The sequence below is a fragment of the Poecile atricapillus genome, chromosome 11 (assembly GCF_030490865.1).
Source record: "Poecile atricapillus isolate bPoeAtr1 chromosome 11, bPoeAtr1.hap1, whole genome shotgun sequence".
NCBI classification, from domain to species: domain Eukaryota; kingdom Metazoa; phylum Chordata; class Aves; order Passeriformes; family Paridae; genus Poecile; species Poecile atricapillus.
In genome coordinates, this window is record NC_081259.1 from 15,084,338 (window position 1) to 15,106,115 (window position 21,778).

Below are 21,778 nucleotides of genomic sequence, written 5' to 3' on the forward strand. Positions count from 1 at the left end.
TGTCATTCACTGCCTTGTTAACAACTCTGGGACTGCTGTATTTCATTTTGAAATTTTTCCTTCCCTTTTTTATGTTTTCTACAAAAAACCTGAATGTTAATTTAGAAGAATAAGAAGTAAAATCTATTACTACTTTTACCAGAAGACTTACATTTATAAGTCTTCCGTCTCTTAAGGAGATGGTAGAATGCAAAGCAGCCCTGTTAACTAATTCCTAATTTGCCCTATTAGGGGAGAATATGTGTGCACTTAGCAGCCAAACAAGCAAAAAAGCTTTTCAGTGGCATTGACAGAACCTCATGAACTGATACAGATGAAAAAAGTAACATAAGGCCTCAGAGTATGCATGTATTTGTAATAAATCTGGAAGGTCCTTTTCTTTTTTGATTCTCTGCTATATAAAAATCAGGTTTTGATGGGTTTTATGACTTTTGAAGTAATAATACTGCTTTTTGACAAAATGAACGTACTAGACAATTCATGTATATAGGGCTGAAGTTTGAAATCTCAAATATGGTTTGGATGAGGGTGTACTGTGCAACTGTCATAAATATGAAATCACACAAACTCTACTGTGAGTACTGACTAGCATGAGTAAGAATCACGAAGTGGAACACAAATATGCACAGGATGGTGGGGGTATGTGCAGGGGATGAAGTGAATGATGCTTTATTCTTGAGCTCTGCCAGCCAAAAAGAGATTGAAACACAGTTTTGGAGGCACTGCTGAAGTAATTGTGTCTGAGGTTGGCCAACACCAGCCCAGCAGCTGAAAGGAGTGATCCCAACCCCTTCTCCCTGTACCAATGCAGATTTATTGTCAGTGCTACTGCCTCTGTTTATGAAGTCACACAGTTGGTGGCGTTTGAGATGTGATTTGGGCTAACAATAAACCACTTCTCCTCCTTCCTTCCAAGTGAAAAAAAAAAGCTGATTTTGGCACTGTTTAGGACACAGAATAGCTGCATGAACTCTTGATCCTGTCTGCACAAGTGTGAGACTGCAGCAGGGCAGGGAAGGGCACTCTGGAGCAGGGGGCTCAGCTCTCAGCTATCTTGCTGTGAACACAAGTGCAGTGACACCTTCAGCCTTTTGTCCTGGTCCCCATTGCAGAAACACACCTCAGCAAAGGTGTCACTTCACAAACATGGAAGGAAAAGGTGCACAACAAGGAAAATTGATGAAAATTCTCAAAAAATAATATGCTTCCAATCTGGTAGTGAATCTTGGGTTGTTTTGAATATGCTGCTGTTCTTAAGATGGCCCTGTGTTCTGCAAGATCTGTCCTGAAAACAAGTAGCTTTTAACTCATTTTAAGGATTAAATGAAAAGAAGAGCTACTGGGCAGTACAAAGTTATAGAACAACTTTCAGAATGAATTGAGAATGTCTCATAAATGGGAAATCTTGACCCAGCCTTTTGAGCCTTATCTTTGTGACACCTGTTCATTACATGTGATACAGGTAGCCCTGGGATGTGTATTTCACATTAGAAATGCCAGATACATGGCTTGAGTCAATGCCTGTTCTTTATTAAACAGGGGCAGCAAGAATCAGAACAGATAATCTTGCAGTGGAAAGCTTTGTCTCAGGTCCATTTTCCTCATTACAAAAGCTTTCTAGCGGCTGAAGCTTAGATTGATTTTCCAGGTGTAGCCTTCTTGCCCCTGGCCTTGGCATAGCTCTAAACTCAAAGTGTCAGTTCCAAACTTCCTCAGCAGCATTTCTCAATCCCTGAACCATTTCCAGAGAGGTTTGGGAGCAAGATTTCCCCCAGTGACATCCAGTACTTTGATTTTACATCACCTTGAGGAGCTGAGGTCAGCTGATCATAAACCATTTAATTTGGTTTTGCTCAGATCTTTCACCTTTTCAAAGAAAGTATTAAAAGATTACAGGCATTGGAAAATAACTATTCTGAAATTGTTCAAGCTGCTTTGTAGTTAAATAGTATGCTAATGAGAAATAAAACCCACAACTATCACAACTAGAGGTGAGCAAAGTATGTTTTTTCTTTATTTCTTTGCAGTGTCTATGGCATAGGGTATGACCAGTCTCTGTGAGTTGCCACAGACAATTATTTCCAGTTTTGCCTTGGAGAATATGGGAAATGGTGGAATTTACATAGCCAGTTTTTTCTAAAGCCTTTTACAAATTATGCTGGCTAGAGGGCAATGTGGACTCTCAGGAGCTGAAGTCCCCTGAGACAGCTCCTGCTCTGAGCGTGCTTTCATCACAGTAAGCAAGCATTCAGTCATCTGTACCTCATCTGGAGAAGTTTATTATGTTCTTTTAATTGACTCTTATTTTCGCTCTTCCATCTGCTGTCCTGGTCACCAGCATGTAAGGAGAGAGTCTGACAGGAGTAGCACGAAAAAATACATATATTTAAACATATACTTTTTAAAAATCATATGAACAATTTAAACATTCTTTGAGGTCTAATAAGTAAGTAAATATTCTGTTGAAATGATTCTATGTATAAGGCTGTGCAAGGTAATTCCACAAGGAATGCTGGTACCTGTTTTTGTTCAGAAAATTGGCAACATCCTAGGGAGAATTTGAATTTAAAATAACAAATATATATTTCCATTAGGAATTTTTTTGTGCATTTGTGTCTGGAAATTTTGGGGTTTTTTTAATGAAGAAGAGTAAGTAACAGGGTGATTCAGATCTCACCACCCAGCCACTGTGCTTCCATCTTTACTCTGGGGAATAAAGGACTGATTTGTGGTCTTGACTCCTTCACATATTTTCTGACCTTTTTCTATTATTTTTGGTTTTCCCACATTGGGTATGATTTTATGTTTATTCTGTTGAGTTACTCTGGTTTCACCTGCCCCTGGAAAGCAAATTTTTTTTAAAAAGAGGCATGAAAGGTAATATTCTTTGACATTGAATCCTCTTTCTGTATTTCATCTGTTTTTATAGCTTATATTAACCAGTGGAAAACATTCTGCTCCAAGGGTTCTGCACAGAGATTTTCATTTTGCATTTAGTAGTCATTACTTTAACTGTAAATACCACTTTGGGCAAGTGTGTTTCTGTTGATTTATACTTCTTCTGACCTTTTCTCCACAGATTAAATTTGACAGTGACGGTGTCTGTGTTTGCTGTGAAATGCAGCATCAAACATCAGGCTGCAGTAACCTGGGAGAAACACTGAAACTGAACCCTCTGCAGGAGTGCAATGCAGTGAGGCTGACCCTAAAGGTGCGTTAGGAGGGAATGAACTGTTTATTGCACTTTCAACTTAGCAAGACAAAGTGTGTGATGAAGGCAGCAGCAGCTGCTCTTCTCTGTCTTCATCCACCCTTATGTGCAAAACACATCTTCATCACAACATCAGCATTTGTGTGGGCAACTGGTTTGTTAAAGATTATTCAGAATACAGAAGTTAAAACTGACTGATGCTGGAAGGTGCAAGAACAGGTGTCTTCCACTTTGCTGTTCTGAGGTGGTGTTTCTTGATGTTATGGTAAACTGCAAACACAAAGTATTGCAGAATGATGAGGTATTTTGTGATGTGCTGCTACCATGAAGGTTACCTGGGGAGAGGAGAGTGACTGTTCTTTCTGGGTAATGCTGGAAATGTGCTTGTAAACTGCCCTGCAACACTGTAAGAAGTGTAAATCTTGTAGAGTTTTGTGGTACAACTACCCAGATGAAAAATAGAGAGCAAATTGATTATCAATTGATTATTGATTCATTCTAGGTTTAGTTTCATGATCAGCAGAACTCTGCATCTGTGATTCTCAGTTTCAAAGTATGTATTTTAATAAAACTAATAGAAAATAATGGATTAAAATAGAGAAATTCATTGTGAGAAGGATCTTAGGGAGGCAGATCTTAGGGTAGGTCCTGAGAAAGCTATAAAAGTTTTATTGATATTTGAAAATATATTTTTAAACTCAGAATGGGTAGAAATCCTGTACAAGGTACGTAGTAAATATATAAATGTTCTTCAGCCTTGTTAAGAAAAAGAAAAAAAAAGCTACCACCAAGTAATATGGATTATTAAAGTAGAAGGTTAAAATATTTTTTATGGTCCTGAAATTATGTAAGAACTCTGGCTCAGGTTTTAATGATGATGATTGAGGTAATAGAGCAAAAACCTACTGAGCTTAGTAAGTGGAAAAGAAGCATAACTTGACATTGCTGGTCAAAACAACAATCTTCAGTGGAATGTATTACAAGAAGGTAACTTCTGAGGACATTCCTCAAAGTATGACAGATGCAGAGACATGAACCTGTCATCCAGGAAAAGCTGACTTGCTAATCCCATAAAAATAAAGATTGAGGGAGCATATGTTTGCTTCCTGTAAATATGTCAGTAAGGTAAACTTTAATGAGAGGGAAAACAGCTGTTTATCTTTGGAGGCCACTGTCAGCATATGAAGTGAGTAGAAGTGACATATGCTGAAAATCAAGACAAGGATTCTAACCACTACAGCAATCAGAATGCAAGCACAAAATTTAATTTCTTGCAAGGTATAATTCAATCATTTATAAAGGGAATTGACATATCAACTTGCACTACAAGAAAATGGGTTTAAACACAGGAGTTCCCATAAGTATAGTCTGAGTGCAGTTTTAATTATGTTCAGAACTTTTCATCTAACAAAGGGTAGTTAGGAAAATAACTTGTTCAGAAAGTTTTTTACATCTTTTCCAGTTTTAATTCTACATTTGCTTTCTATTTGGCTTGGCTCTGATTCCTGGCTGTAAATTCAAGAACAGCATTCTACTAAGCCCATAAGAAAAAAAGTTATGGCTCATTAGATAACAGCTGAACGTGATAAGGCTCATCCTCTTTAATTACAATTAACAACTACAATGTGATTTTAAAGAAACAGATGTTTTAGTACCCAAAGCTCAATTGTATTCATTGTTTGAGGAGCCAGAGGGAGAGAAAATATAGAGAACCATAGTTAAGAATATACATCTTCATGTGTAACATTCTCCTCCTCTTTGCACGTGGGGTAAAAATCTCGTGTTTGCACTAAATTACCTGTGGGTTTCAGTGGTAGCAGCTGTGGAGCTCCTCTGAGAACAGAACAGTGGAGCACCTGTCAGTCTGAGCCTGTTCCCAGGCAGTCAAACAGGACAAGGAAAACCAGCAGTGGCTCCTGGTCCTGTGTATGTTAACTGTGCCTTGCGTGATTTTGAGTGCAGGGTTTATAATTGCTTTGGAAAAATCTCTTAATTTGTTGTTGCTTCTGCAATGAACCATCTCTATGTTCTTTTTTGTAAATCAATCATCCTTCTTTTTTCATTTCAAGCCCTGAATAAACTACTCAAACATTTTAATGGGGACATACCACTGCAGCATGTATGGTCCCTCATATGTATTTTTATGGATATGAGTATTGATTGCAAATGCTGACTGCTCTATAAGTGCTGATTTCTGGGATTAGTTGAATAGTGGGATTTCAGCACAAAATTATATGTTGCAGTGAAATGGACAAAAATACTGTGCCATTTCACTGTTGTAATGGGGTCTCAGCCCACTCAAGGGTGGTGAATTGGTAGGGCTAAAATTATATTTATAAGATATTGTACTTGTAGTCTTGTCTGCACACGTCAGTAAAAATAGCACAGTTGCATGATGTGATGAGCTGCCATTAAGATGTGCAAGCACCCAAGTGTGATCCATCTACCCTGTTTTACAATTGAGACACTTCCTGGTTTCTGTATTTCACTAGAAGATGTGGGTCCTTTACACTTGCCTGCTTTAGTAACTCCTAAACTGCCCCTGAAAATAAGATTCCTTCCTTTCCTCTGGATACTCAGGATCAATAATCTGTGCTTCTAAAGGATGTCAGTGTCCCAGTTCTTGATTTTTTTATAATAACCACATTTCTAGAGCAGCTTTATCTTGTATTAGGAAGTTACTTGGCTTAATTAAAGTCAAATGAAGGCACAAGCAAATCCCACCTATTAACAAAAGTAGTTAAAAGAGTTTAAAAAGTTTATTAAGAATCAGGTGTCCAAAAAAGAAATTATGACCACAGATAGGATGGATTTGGCATGTAATTTCAATAACATCAACTTAATCTTTTTTTCCACAGGAGGTGTGTTGGTTTGTGGAGGAAATTTTAAGGAACTGAGTTTTTCGTAATGTTAATTAAAGTACAAAGGCTGAATTTCCCTGACATCTTTCATTTGTGAAAATTATGTCTTCTTTCTAAATTCAGAGTATTCTGAACTTAAGATGCACATTTTGGAAGGATGAAGTTAGGTATTTAGAAGTTTGAATTATTTTGTATCATATTACTGCTGTCTGATATTGACATGCGAGAGGAGAATGTTTTGATTTAGTTATGATCCAACTGAGTATTTTTAATTACACAGTCCAGAATACCTGCAGACATGTATATGAATTTATAGATTTGCTAATTTCATAATTGCTTCCTACTTTACTTAAGGTGCATCTGGTAGAATGCTTTTGTGACTACCAGGCAAGGAGAGAAGCTGATTCCCTCCTCTGTCTTCAGCATAAATATTTAGTTTGGAGCTGCTAGAGTTCAAGTACAGTAGAAATAGTAAATGGTTTTTTCAGGTTTCTAATTCCATTCATTAGTTTGGCATCTCTATTAGAGATTTATGTAGCTCTGCAGTCTTCTGTGTGAATACTTTTTTTCCTTACCTCTCCTTTGAATCCAAATTTATTGTTACTGAGTTTCCTGGTGACCAAGTCTACTCATATGTTTAGATTTTTTTTTCATTCAGAAGAAGATGTTTCCACTTGCAAAACAGAGGAGGATGGCTCCTAACACATTCTTTAGAGTTATGAGAACAGTCTTTCCTCAGGTTTACTGTAAGATCAAATGCAGTATTGTTAATTTTACTGAATTTTATCTGAAAGGCTTCAAAAGCTACTTAAAATAGGATAAAGCTCAGCACAGAATAAGTAATTTCAGATCAAATTTTTAAATGCTGGACTTGTTTCCCATTCCTTTACAGGCACCTGAAAATATTCCCCACATTCAGAGTGTATTTACTACACCAAGACCATCAAAAATAGGGCAGATCAGGGTGGGCTTTGTAGTCTGAATAATTGAGCTACTTTTCCTTTCTCATACTTTTTTCTGTTCCTAGCTTGGACAATGAGTGAATATGGCTGTAAAGTTTTCTCATGGCTGAAGAGGTGCCTCTTTGAATGACTGGAATCTTTTTATTCTATCCTTGTCCAGTTAGGTTATGAAACCTTAGCCTTTCAGGAGTCTCTGACTGTCATATGCCAGTACTAAATTTAATGCAGACACCTGACTTGGAAGGGATGCAAACTTGTCTGCAAGCAGAGAAGACCTATTTGAGTTTAAGTAGCATCTGTGCACTGCTTCTTAAAAGTATGGTAAAATAGTGAATTATACTGTATTTCAAACCTTAAATCTGTTTTATGAAGTGTTGACCATCTCTCCATTTACAATGCAATGTGTGTTTGAGACCTGTTAGACTCAGAATTAATTCTTGAGCCTTCCTTGTAGTAGGGCAGATAGTTTTCCTGGTGTTTTTCCAGATATATCCAGTGAGAACAGCTGAAGTCATATTTTGAGTTTAAAAGGATTGTTGTCCTTGAATCCTTGAATAAAAGAGGTATATTGACACCAATTTAATGGGTGAAAAAGCTTTGCTGCTCATTATCTCTTTTCAGGATACAGTAGTGTAAGAAATGAAGCACGCTATAATTGAAGTCAATCAGGGAGAAAAGAAATCATCTCCACTGCTTTGCAGCCGTGGAGCTGCTTTTAGCCATTGATCGCTGGGGATGTTGAGATCTGCGTGTTCAGGGCTGCTGCTTACAGAGTGTTCTTTTTACACATCAGCAAGCTGATTTTGCTTCTTTCATTGTATATTGACTAAGGTCTCAAAAGTGCCAAGAACTTAAGAACCTCAAAGACTACAAATCTTTTCTTTCCACAGGAAAATAATCTATTCAGGCAGCAAAATGTGAGTGTATTGTAAAAAGAGCTGTCAGTTCAATACTGTTGAGCAGACTGGAACTCATAAAATGAAATGGATGTACTTTGTTTCCTTCTAGAGCAAAACAGGATTAAATACAGTTTCTCAATTCTGTGTAAGCAGCACAGCTGATAAATTTTCTGTATAATACTTGGCAGAGTGAATATTTTGAGGTAATAGTGCTTCATCTGTATGGTATGGCCTATACTGAGCAATAAATTCTCTGCTTTGATGTTCATGCACATAACTTAATTTACAGTATAGTTTATTGCTATGATAGGAAGAAGCAAGAGAGTGACTAAATATTTACCAAAGTCTGCATTTGAGTTGAGTTTTGAACATGTCCAGACATTCCTCTTTCAGTCTGGCTTCCTTGACGGTTTTGAAAGATAACTGATATTATAGACAAATTCAATTGTAAATTGGTTTCTAAGCTGGAGGAGCTCTATGGGTATGGCTCACCATTACATGAAGTGATACTAGTCCAGTTTTGCTTTATGTTTGCTGCGATAGGAGGTACAAATGATGTTCTGAAGGACAAAATTTCAGGAGGGTGAACACGCATGCAGTGAGTGTTCATTGGTTATACAGGACCCAGCCCTGCCAGTGCACCCATCACTGGGTGATGGGATTCGTGCCATTGTCATTTTTCATTTTAGATTCTATCTCATCTCTTTGCTTCTGTCAGGTAATTTCATGTGCTAACACCTGTTCTGAATTGCTTTGTTAAATGATTGTTTCTACAGTTGAGTTATCGATGTGACAATCACCAATTTTTTACTTATTCCAGTTTGATACCATCTGACTGCTTTATCACTCAGCAGTTTGATGGAAAACAAAGAAAATCAGTTTTTAGGACAAATTACTTTTCAAGCATATGACAGTATGAGTTTTTTATATGATATTCTCAATTAATTTTATCTGTATTTTTTGAATACAGAATATTAAAAAAGATTGCAATTTAACATTCATATTTTAAATAATATTGAGGTTTTGTAATACATTTCCTATTTTATTGTGTTCTGTAGGGTTTTGGACTACACATTTCTAGAACATGCTTTTTTATACATTTATGAATTAATTTAATTATGCTAGTAAAGAAAGAACTGAGGTGCAGTAGCACAAAAACAGTGTCAAAAGAATAATAGTGAAAACAGCTTGAATTAGGAAAAATAAAAAATAGATGTTCTGTCCTTAAGTTAGACATATGGAAGATGATAGTATGAGGAAGATTTGAGAATGCACAGGTATTGTTTGGGACCACATCATAAGTCAAAGGTGGCTGTTATTATGGAGGGAAAGCATGATGAACAGTTTTGCAAGTGCATTAGTTTGGTAATTGTTCAAGTTGTTATATAAATGGATTACTGCAACCACAAAATCTTGTTTTTTTCACTGTCAGTATTAAATTTTAGTTCAGCCTTTGAGATTTAGTGAGGGACCTACTTGGGAAAATAAGTGGCCGCAGAGAAACAGCTTGTAATGCTGTCTGACTCCTGTGGGTGAGTATCTGGACTGATTTAGGCACAGTTCCAGGCAGTTCTGACAGCTGATTCCACTCTGAAGGGGAATGTCCTCTGTCCTCTGCAGTTAGTGAGCTAGGGTGCATGAAGAAAATTGTATATGTAAGCTGCAGAAGAATAATTCTACCTAGTACATTATACTCATCAAAGCATTAATTATCATATAAACCTGCTGAAGAATCATTTTTGTCTTAAAAAGACAAAGACAGCATCTAAGAAAAAATTGGTTCAGCCATTTCTGAGGAGCAGAGAATTGTATTTCATACCATTAGAGATTCACGTGTTGTGTGTTCTGATTTGTGTTCTGGTAGATGTCAACTAACGAGCTGTGACTAAAGCTCCCTGATTTTGTATTTAATACAGATTTCCTGCTCCTTTAGCCACCTATAAATGTAGCTGGCTGGGGCTGTGGGAAGTTACGACTGGCCCTGTTGTGGTCACTGCTTTTTTCACAGACATTTCCTAAAGGACATCTTAATTGTCATTGTTTGTTCCAGCTGCCATCTGTAAGCACCTACCCTGTCCTTCTGGCATCGTATTTGGCCATGGAGGACTTTAGTTCCTGCTCACTTTTTATCTATACCTGAATAAATGAGTGTCATGGATTATCGAATTATTTTTTCTACAGGGTACAGGGAGTGAATTTCCTGAAAATGGTAAATTTCCTGAGGCTGATTGATGTTTAGGGAGGATGGGGGGAGTGGGGAGCAGAGGAGAAGGGTGGGTTGCGGTTTGATTCCTGTTAGAGTTGAAACAGATTAAGATAAGAAAGCCAAAACAAATAAAGAAGTAGTCTTGCTTTAAGAAATACTTAGTGGTGGTGAGGATTTCACAGTCATTGCTCAGTTATTACTCTCTCTGTTAAAATTTTAACATATTTTCCATTTCTTCATTTAATTTTGCTGCCTTTTACTGGTTACTGCCAGGTCTGCTCCTGATTGATCTTTATGAAATACATAAAAACTCTGCATTCTTGCATTTGTAATTTTCTAGTTGTACCTTCACCTTCAAAGAGACTGTAGCAGGAATTAGCCTGGAAAGGAGTGTGTGGAAAGAGGCAGCTGTTCCTGTGGGCAGTAACCCCCAAGACCATAATGCCAAATAACAAAAGGAGTGCAGCTGTCCCAGCGTGCCAAGGAAAGGCTCAGGGTGGATCAGGGTGAGCCTGCAAGGCACAAGAAATAATCCTCTAACTAGAGTTGGTGTTTGCAAGGCCTTCAGTTGTGCCTAGTTTAGGATTCTGCATTTAAGGAAAATGTGGACCCAGGTGAGGTGAAGCAAATGAAATTAATTAAAATGTTCAGAGGGGCCTAGAAAGTTGATTTCAGTTGAGACTTGGAGAAAATGGTGTTAATATGTCATGTAGTAAAGGGGGGAAAGGCTTCAAGAGTGATAATAGGGTTCAAAGGTATAAAAGTCTGCTCGGTTTTCAAGAGCTATGGAAGGAAAGAAGCCATGAGTTTCATCTGTGGGACCAGGACACTGATGGTAAAAATAAATACTGCAATAGTGGGATGAAGCTGTGGGATCTTTAGGAACAGATCAAAGAAACATCTGTCATGAGACTTAGAGGTACAGTTAAGTCTGTCCTGGGACATGTGAAATTGTATGAGTGTCTTGGAGATGCTTTGCATCTTAATTTAGAACTTTGATTTTACTATTTAGTATAAATGGTATTAAGTTATGCACTCAGGTTGGCTAAGTTTTTTGTATTTAAATGGCTGCAGTAGGCAATGAATGAAGTTTCTTCCTGCTAGGAAATTGTTCCATTTTCTACCCTAGATCTTGTCTGTGTCTCAGTGTTCTTTATCTAGGTTTGCATGTGGAAAGCAGAACATGAAGGATCTCAATCTCCTTCTTTTGCCACTGCTAACTAATTAACTCTCCAGGGATCACTTTGCCTGTTTACCTCCATTTGAATGCTCTAAGTAGGTCTGTATGACTTTGAGTGAGTCCTCCATATCACCTTCTATAAGTGAGTTAGTGATTGGCCCTCCCAGTATTTTGCTGTTAATGCTGATGATTCATTATTCCCTGGCTGAGGGGCTGGCCAAGAAGACAGAAAACTCCTGACCAGATCAGCAAGAGCATATCTGGCTCAGTGTAAGTTATTAAATGACTAAAACTTGTTGGCCCATTTACTGTCTGCCTGGTTCCCATGGCTGGCATTTCTGTCTTCCAATGAAGGTCACTTGAGGAGCGAGCAATTACAGTGGCAGGAATAAATCTGCCCCTTTCTATCATTTGTTTCAGAACTGTTGGGGAAAACAAAGCAATTTATAGCATGGAAGTTATTTCATGCACTGGCAATGAATGAAATACTCCCTTAAACTTAGATCCTATGGAATGTTCTTTATACAGTGAGTGTTTTTTACTCATGGTACTGTAGCAATTTTGATTTAGTTTTCCATCTGTTCTCTCTGCTGCTTTTTCTCAAGTGCTTTTACTGTCTTTTCAGAGAACTGAGCCACACAACAGCCACAGCAGCCACGCAGTTGCTGTACAAGGATTGTAGTAGTTTTGAAATGTTGCCAACACACTACATTCTTCTCTTTTCTCTGGCTATGGAGAAGGAAAATACAAATCCAGTGACTAGGATTGAGATGGATGCTTTATTTTTAATGGCATCATTGCTATAAAAATGCTTCATTTTAATTCAAATATATCTTTTCTTTTATTCTACTTGTTAAACCAATACTGTGTGTTATATTTTAAACTTCTTTTTCTTTAAAAATAACCAAGCCAACAATATGGCCACAGGCACTCAATTCATCAGTAGAAGGTGAAATGTCTGGGTGTGTAATCACTGCGTTTCTCTCATGTATAAAAATATTTCAGATTCATCGAGTTTCTGACACAGGATAAGTCTCTATTTCATACTTGAATTTTTTTAACACACAACCATAAGTTGTAGATTTCAACTACTCAACGCAATAATATTTCTGCATGTCGTTTTTAATCAGAAGTGTCTTTCATAGTATCTTTCTTGTGATAGCTGCTGCTTGGAGTCGACTGTGAAAGAGTAATTTGTCTTTTGGGGGAACTAGGAAATTTGAATATCAATATTTCTGAGGAAATATCTAATAGCAAATGTGTTGTGAGAAGTGGGAAAGGGAAGATGTTTGTTTCTGTAATTGCTGCCTTTGTGGATTGCTACCCAAAAATGATTACAAGCTAAATGAGTTCTACCCAGTTATTTGAGACCATATTAATCAATAGCAGTGTTTGTTATCAAATTGCTCAAGCATTTCCTGTCCTTTGTGTCCCTGAGGTAAGAGATGATATTCTGCTGATGTCTCTTCGCAGGACCTGTTGTTCAGTGTGTGCGCTCTCAATATCATCTCCACCATTGTCTGTGCTTTGGCAACAGCAATGTGTTGCATGCAGATGGTTTCTTCTGATCTTCTGCAAATGGTGAGTACGTTTCAGTGACAACACAGGGTTTGTCCAGCATAACACAGTGTCCTTCTGTGTGGATATTCATTTGCACATACTCTTCGCTTATAAACTTAAGCTTATTTGTGTGTCCCTGTGTAGTGTTAGAATATGTGTGTACATGGGTGTGTTTTTTTATCTGCATACATCTATATAAATATAGCATAAAGATGTATGCAGTGTCAGGAGCTGCTGTGTTGTAATGTTTCTGTATTATGGTAGAGTGTTAGGATCAGGATTTTGCCATTGGGAGTTGGTATTTTTGTTAACGAGGTTATTAACAAGGCTCAGTTACAAATGCACGTTACATTTGCTGTCATCACTTGTATATTATCTCCAGTTTCCACACTCCCCAGAGCAATTACTTAGCTTTAAGAGCTCAGTTTTCACTACTAGTCTGGTTTGAGAGCTATGGAGTTGGAGAAGTATAAGCTCAAAACTGGAACTTTTCACAGCCCTGTGCCAATAACTGTGTTTTCATAAGGAAAACATGTTCAGTCTCAGAGTAGCATTTGTGTTCAAAACAAGAGGGAAAAGGATCATTAGTCTTCTGCACAGTCAGTTGCATCACAGGATGCTGTCTTGTTTTGGTTGGACAAAGGGAGCTTTCCTATTCCAAATGAGTGTTGGTATTTACAAGGTTTCAATGTAAAAAAAAAAAAAAAAAGAAACCTTTAAAAACCTTTGTATTTTTCAGGCCAGCTACACTGCTTGTAACCTTGCTCTATTGCTAATTAATCTAGGAAATGTCCTGTTTGATAAGGGAGGGCAAACACACAAATCTAACACAGGCCATTTGTACTTTGAAAAGTTTGCTGGATGGAAGACTGACCTAACCTAATATTAAGTTAGATGCAAACCAGTTAAGCAACACAGAAATGGTGTATAGCCTGCAATGCAGGCATACTTGTTTTAAAAATAAATGAATAATTAGAAATACACTGGGTGCCATGGATATTGATATTGACTGTCATTTCTAGACAAGTGTTCCAGTCACTGGGTTTCAAACCCACTTAAAGAATATCTTCAGGCCAGGGTCTGGTGTTTGTTTCACATAGTAATGGGTATAATAAGTTAGGCTCATATGTTTGGGTAATTACTACAAATAGTACATAAATGCATTTTTGCTATAGGGCTCTGTGTATGCATATTGTGCAGGCTTGTAGAGGCTCATAAACACTGCTTATTTAATAACACTAGTATGGATGTGAAACAACAGAAATAATAATTTCAGCTGAAGACACTTATATTTTAAATGTTAAAGGGTTTTTATCATTTTCTGGGTATTCTTTCTTTTCACACACTTTCCCCCTCCATATTTGCTTCAAGAATGCCCATTGACTAAAGAACTTTTTCACCTTGCAGTGATGATGGGGAGATGAAGAGATTATCACACCTTGAAAAATCTGTCTGTCTAGCGGAAAAATAGTAACAGTGATCCAGAAATGTATAATCCAGGAATCTTGATCTACATATAATGGTATTTAGCAGTGTCAGAGGCATAAAAACAAATAAATAACAATGAACCAAGAACAATATTAAAGTGCTTCTGATGGGTATATGCAGGAAGCAGTAACCTCAGTAGGAAGTCAAATTCCTTAAAAACACATAATTTTTCTCTCTGCCACCTCATTTTTGATGTCTTTAAGATTCTTTCTTTCCCACCTGGCAATGCTGCCATTATGTTAATTTCTTTTTGCTTCCTATGCTTTGTGTTTCCAGCTGTCTTCCTGCTTAGTTGTCCATTCTCCCACCCTTTCAGCTCCATCGACAAGAATTTTCTTCCCTCTCCCCAGAAGAAGGGAAATATATATATGTATATATATCTATATACATATATATATATCTATTTCTGCTCAATCCCAGTCTTTTCTTGTTTATCAGTTTTTCCCTTTCTTTTTTCAGGTTGCTGAGCCAGATTCCTGCCGGGCCTAAGTGAGCGTAACTTCCCTGGGGCTACGCTGACTTAGACCAGCTGAACTCTCACCTGAGGATTTCTTTTTCTTTCACTACTTTCAGCCTATTGTCCCATGATCTGCAGTCCCCCTTTGCTCTACTACATCCAGAAATCTGATTAACTTCCTTTTTTCTTGCTTGCTAATGCTGGATTTGTGTTCTTTCCTTTAACTTTTCACTGATGCGTGCATCTTCTCTTAGCTGTGCCATGTTGGAAATTTGACAGCAGCAGCAAGAGATCCAATCCTCATAGCTGAAAATGTTTTAATTATTGTGCTGATTGTTTTACTCTGTTCTACAGTATTCAAGAGCTCTGTAGGCTCTCTTGTAGCAAGAGGAGGCAGGAGGGAACACCCTCCTTGGATGTCATTAGGTTATTATTAGAGCAATCAGTTCTGTGACTCCTGTGCTCTGTTAGTGTTTTTGTCTCAGAAATTAGTCCATTGGAATGGTAATTTTTGCAAGTTCAAAGAATTCCAATTTATTACTTACTGACATAAAGCAGGTGCAACAGCCTCAAGAAAATCTTCAGCAGTGACTCTGTGATTTTGTCATTTGTTGATGACTTTTGCATAGAGCAAGTGTTTTGATTCATACGGGCCAACTGATGTATTTTACTGGAAACTGCTGTCTTCTGAAGATCCCAACCTTTAGGAAAAACATCCTAAAAACACAAGCTGCCTGCTAGTAAGCACAGTTTAAATTTTCCAGTGAATTTGAAGAGGATTTCTTATTTTATTTCAAGTTCTAAGGAAAAAAAAATATTGCAAAATACCTCAGAGTGGTTTTATTGCATTGTATTTTATTTTATATTTTTTCAAGATTGTTCCTTATTTGAGTTGGCTGTTTCAGAAAGTACCCCAAAATTTTCATTTCACTTTAACCTTTCTCACTGTGTTAAGTATATCCATTTGCTCAGAGAAAGAAACCGTACCAATTGTACTAAAGCTGCAAGAGAAAATGATACCATAGCTAAAGATCAAAAAGGCATTTGTTGTGTTTCACTAGAGAGTTTAAGGCTGCACTCCATTACAGGGCTTCCTACAATTGTTCTTTCTGTGTCCACACCCCTCCAGGAGATACATGTGAATCAAATCAGATCATATCAAGGCTCTGTAATGTGAAGAAACCTCTCTTAATAACCAAACTGTCACTTCCATGATATCTCATTTGTTCCCTGAGGCAGTTTCAGTTTGCATCTTGTCTGATGAGTGGCTACTGGGAAAATGCACCCTGTTTTCTTCAGGAGGTAGCTGCCTGGATTAAAGTAAGAAATATAAGATATTGCACCCACTGTGGCCGAGCTAAAGCATAAATTACACCTATTCCAGTCCTCCTTCCACTCCAGATATGTTTATACAGTTCTTATCCTAGAAGTGCTGGCACTGATATCAAGTGTGTTCTGATTTTATCACTATCACTGTTAGTAGCTGTTCATGTTGTGTGATACCTAAAACCATCTGTTGTTTTGTAAAGAAAATAAGGTAATGATGACACATGCAAGCTGTAACATTTAATTACTGTTTTCATCAGTCCTAATGATAATTCAGCATGTCATTATCTTAATAGGCTGTAGTTAATATTTCTACTCAAGCACCTTGCAGAAAGCACCTCTGTATGAGGGTAATATCTCGCTGGCATTGTTTAACCCCCACATTCTGGTGAAATAGTAATTTTAAAAACCTGCAGGGTGAAGCTTCAGGGTGAGAATTGATCTTATGTTATTACATATAATTTATTATTTAATCTAATTACATCAAAACCTAAATAATCCTTTTTTGGGCACAAAGCTCACTTACAGGTACTGTAAAACCCATCTGACAGTCCCTTTAGAAATATGCATTGGGAGTGACGTACATCTATAGAAAGATCCTAAATGTAAATATGGTTGCATAAATACTCCCCCTCACACCCACCATAAATGCAAACTTTAGGTCAGAAAATCTTTTAACATTTTTCAAAAATGTACCATTTTTCATCAAACATTTTATTGGTAGAATAAGAATATTTAGTATTTAAGACTAAAATATGGTCAGTACTTCAAAAAAAGATACCGCAGAGCAATGCACATGAGGCTACAGAGCCAATGGCTTGTGACAGCTGCAGGAATAGCAACTGGAAATAACTGAGCAGAAAAATCTGAATGTGTTTTCCTTATCAAAATATCTTCTGTATCATAATTTCCCTTTAAGATCAGGGACAAATTAGAAGAGTCAGCCATGGTCCTGTTCTTGTAGACAGTTGGAGTCTACATTTCCCTTCAGCAGATACTGATTCCAGTGTTTCAGAAAAGGAAAACAACTTGTCCAAGAGGGCAGTTAATTGAAGACAGAATTATAGACCTGAGTGTATTGCACAGAGCTTTTACTCAGAATAACATGCCACTATTTAATTATATGCAATTAGAAATTTTATTTCCCATTCTCAAAAACCAGCAGATTTTTATAAATGACTGGAATGAGAATAATGAACTCTGGAGTCTCCAAAGGACTGATTTTGATGTTATACAGTATGTTTAACAAACATGATATGGAAGGCAGAGGTAATTACATGCAGATATAGGAAAAACTCCAGATAAGTTTCCCTTAGAGCACCAGGCACACACTGATAGATGTCACTTGTGGTTTAGGTAAGCTGTAATTGCTGAGCAGTGACTCCCAGCAGTGGCATTTACTTGGGGTCAGTGGTGCTGAGCAGCTGCAGGATACACAGAGCAGAGGATGTCTTTGCTGATGTTCAGTGGGGAGGTCCCAGAGCTGGGAATCCTGCTGCAGAGTTGGTAGTCTCACGTACCTTGGGCAGAAGGATGGACCACATGGTATCACATGAGGAATTATTTCAATGCATAATTATATTGACAGGTATTACCTGCTGTTTCTTCAGTTCCTTAAGTCGGTCTCCTTCATCAGCTTTTACCTCAGTGTACTCAAAATATTCAGAACATGAATAATATCTTCTGATCACTTCAGTGACCAACTTACAGACAACCTTTCAGAGAAGAGCTGGAAATTTGGGCTGAAAAAAAGAGAATGGGTTTTACAATTTTACACATATTTATGTAAAGGTGTTTATTTCACCTGAAAAAGTTAATCACTGAGAGATGTATTATTCTTCACTGGGCAGGGATAGCTGATGTGTCTGGCTGCAGCCTGTGAGCTGGCAGAGGAGGTCACTGGTGTTCAGCCCGTTGTTGGCTGTGTGGAATTCTCAGTGCTATGGCAATGGACCCTTGAGCATAACTGCATTTTCAAAAACTTTTACCTCTTCTGGAAGTGGGGTACTTCTAGCATTTGTGTTTCTAATTCTCTGCTTCCTAACGATTTGCTGCTACTGCCATGGCAAACTTCTATATTGAATGTGGGTCCAAGCATTTTACAGCTTTCTTGTTTACCCTGCTGCAACCAGACAGAGAACATTCCCTCATAACTGCAGACAAAATAAAAAAATTAAGTAGTTTTTAGTATGAGGGCTGTTTAAATCAGGCTGTTCAACTCTGTCCAAGTCAGATGTGCCAAGTGAAAACACAATGAGTTCTGTGGTCAATGTGGGCTCTGTGTTGCACATCCCTTCAGCACATGCACTGGGCTGTGTAATGCCCACCTGGTATCAGACACATTTCACACACTAAACTAAGGCCAAGGATGAGAAAACACCTGTGTGAGTGTAATAATTCGAATGCCAAGCTTCAGACACAAGCTCAACTGTTTCCTAAAAGCAGAGCATGAATTCCAGATCTGTATTTCATTGCCTGTCAGATTTCTGACAGCTCCCAGTATCCAGGAGCTCCAGAAGGGTAACAGAAATGGTTGAGTCTTTTGGATTTCCACAGCCATGGGCTTTCTCTTTCTTTCAAGTAAATATGTTTGAAGTATCTGTTGATAGCTAGAAAATTTTGCTAAGCTTTTAACGCAATTGGGTTTAGAGTGTATGCTGTTCATCTTTGTCTGCAACCATTTCTATCCATTGCTTCTCCAGTGGCCATTAGTTTAATCCCAAGGCTGGCTGGGAGTTGTTCCGTAGTGTGAGCTGTAGTTTTTGACATGACATTGAGTGCAACTTGATCCTGTTTATCCTGGTGACTGAACAGACCACCCCCATTTTCTGCTTGGCAGTTCTTGTTGCCTGTCCCACTTGCCATCAGTATCTTGAGACTGGTTATTTGATAACAGCTGTCTTCTAATACCAGAAATGGGTGTTTCTGTGTGAAAGTATTTGTCAGTGTTTCTTCAGCTTTCTCAGCTTTTTGTGTTTTATTACTGTCTTTTTTTAACCTATGAAATTTGTATTAAGCCTTTGCTGAAACCCTGCCAGACTTCACTATTTGAGACTAACTCTTGAAGATTTTTAAAATAAATTTTCCCGTAGAAAGAATAAGCTTTTACAGGCTAGCAGAGATCAGTAGATAACGTAATATGGAATAAAATATGACTTAATTCCCACTTACTAGCTTTCAATTGTTTTCTCAAGGATATCTGCTCTTTGTGGTAATCCCTTATATTTGCTATGGTTTCATTTCCTGCTAGTTTCCCTCTTACAGCCTTTTTCACTTTAATTTCTGTGCCTTCCAGCAGGATGATATCACACAGGTAAACTGTTGTTTATAAACACCCCCCAAACGTGTATTTTCATGTCCATTCTGCTGCTTGTTGTCAAGTGCTGGTCACAGTCCGTTGCCATGGTTTGTACTGGATGGTTTGGATCTTGAAAGGGATGCAGATATTTCTGCTTTTCAACTGAATTTCATCCAAGCATTAGGTCTTTTCCTCCTGAAACCACAGCCCCTTCTGCCCTGTGTGAAACCTCTCCCTTCTGTCATGTCCCACAAAGTGTGTGCTGATGGTTCTGCTGCTGTGAAAGTGCCGTGTGTTTAATTGCCCTGTTCTGACAGTGGTAAGAGCATCACTCCCAACATGAGGCTCAATGGATCCAGCTCCAGGGAACTCCAGGACTGAGGGAATGGAGCTGCAAGTTCTCTGGTGCAAACCAAAGCTCGGGGTCCATGGCAGTATGGAAACAGTCTGGGAGAAGGTCAAGGAAGTTGTAAATTAAAATTGCTTTCTTTCCAAACTGTAAAAATGACCCGAATTATCAACTCTTTAAGGAAAATGAGGGCAGCCTTGAGATTGGTGGAGTCTAATAGTGTACAAAATGTGACCCAGAGTATTCAGATATTTGTTTTCATTATGATAAATGTTTACAGGTTTTAGATAATCATGTTGAGGTTTTTCTTGTTTCCTTTTTTCCTAGAAGATTCTTCCATGTGTTTGAGATGGTTACAGACCGATGACTGCTTATGATTGCTTAGGGCAGAAATTTGGAGTTTAATGGTTGATATTAATGTAATGTTATACTTTGGGAAATGGCTGTTGAAAGATCAGATGAGTTTAGACCAAGTGACAGGAAGAAAATTGTTGGGTTTTTTTCTGTAAGTCAAATAGAGAAATGTCTGATAGTACCTGGGATAACAGCATCCCACCTCACATGGAGGATAAAGAGCATCAGACATTTCACATAATGAAGAGTAAATGGAGCTGATGCCCTGTCTGTTTCTATGCTGTACTGTGAGTAGAGCACAATGGCTGAAAGTCCTTGCTTGGCTGTTGGATGTAAGGAAATAACACATCCTGCAGAGGAGGTTCTCTATTAATAGTTACACATGGAAATATCTCTGGGGAGCCGATCAGTGAGCAGCTAATACTTCATTTTCACAACCTGTTGATATTGGTCCCCCTGACCCTCTGCTGTGCTGCATTATTACAGCTCTGACCTTTGAAACAACAAGCATAGGGTGAGTTTATTAGAACTAAGAAGTTCTAAGAAAAGCTTTAAAACACAGATGACCAGTATCATTTCTGTGATAATGTAAATTATCACAGTTCAGCAGAACTAGACCAAGTTAAATTTCAAAAAGTGATAAATATAGAACTGTGATATTAAAAATGAAGGTTTTTACTTTCTACTTGTTGGATCTCCTAAGCATAAACTTATTTTGCTGCTTCCCAAATCTTTATCATGGCTTTAAACAAACAATAATGTAATGAGCCAACAGTACAAAAACATATGTTGTCTTGTTCCAGTCTAAAAAATAAATGTGCCTTCAGCAGAATTTCTCAGCTGGCTTGTTTTAGGAAGCAGGAGCTAAAGATCAAGTCATCTACTGATCCAAGAAAAGTGATATGACAGCAGAAGTTTGCCTGGAGAAGAAAAAATTCTGTGATTTTGGATTGTCTTTTAGTCCCCTTTGAACCATGGGGACCAAATAGAGCCAGGTGTGGGTTGTGGGATCTTGAGGATGCTCCATATTTGATCTTGAATTAGTTCAGGCCTTTCCCAGAACACTTGTGAGTGTTCCTGATATCAGTGGTATTGGAATGGCTTCTTTAAATTCCTGCTCCACTCAAAGCTGATGAGGTTCCTGTCATAAATGTTGATGTGGTTCTCAGTATTATTGGCTTTTTTTGTGCAGTGTAGTTATTTTCTTTTGGGTTTTGAGATGTGTACATGGAATAAATGTTTTTCTTACTTTCATGCCAGCACTTATAACCTTTATACCACATTCAAGTGTGCAGTGTCTGTATCACCAAACCACAAACAGCTATTAAGAATATTTCATTTTACAAGAATAATAACGAATAGTTATAAATGGCCCCTTCGTTGGAAGTGGAAAATGGGTGGGATATTTCGAGTTGTTTTATTCAAAGGATAATGTCTATGTAGTAGCATTTTGGGGGTTGGCATTGGGTTTTTTTTTCCTCTGTAAGTGCAAGGCAGTTCAGATTGGAAACAAAAATGTGCAAATACTTATTTTAGTAGTTATATCTGTTTTTCATCAGTTACTAAAATAGAACTGATTATGTGGGGCAACAATAAACAATATACAATTATTCAAGAAATATTTCTT

At 37.7% G+C, this 21,778-nt stretch overlaps 1 protein-coding gene across 5 annotated transcripts in view; it reads left to right on the forward strand.

Moving 5' to 3' along the window:
* ENTREP2 (endosomal transmembrane epsin interactor 2) overlaps positions 1-21,778 on the forward strand; it is a 113,977-nt gene that overhangs the window by 52,782 nt on the left and 39,417 nt on the right. For all 5 annotated transcript variants that reach the window (XR_009278429.1, XR_009278430.1, XR_009278431.1 and 2 more), the window contains exons 4-5: positions 3,080-3,211; positions 12,793-12,900. Coding sequence is in view for 2 of the 5 variants with exons in the window: in XM_058846768.1 (XP_058702751.1) it covers positions 3,080-3,211; positions 12,793-12,900 (240 nt within the window). In the remaining 3 variants the exon portion in view is untranslated. The remainder of the gene's footprint in view (positions 1-3,079; positions 3,212-12,792; positions 12,901-21,778) is intronic.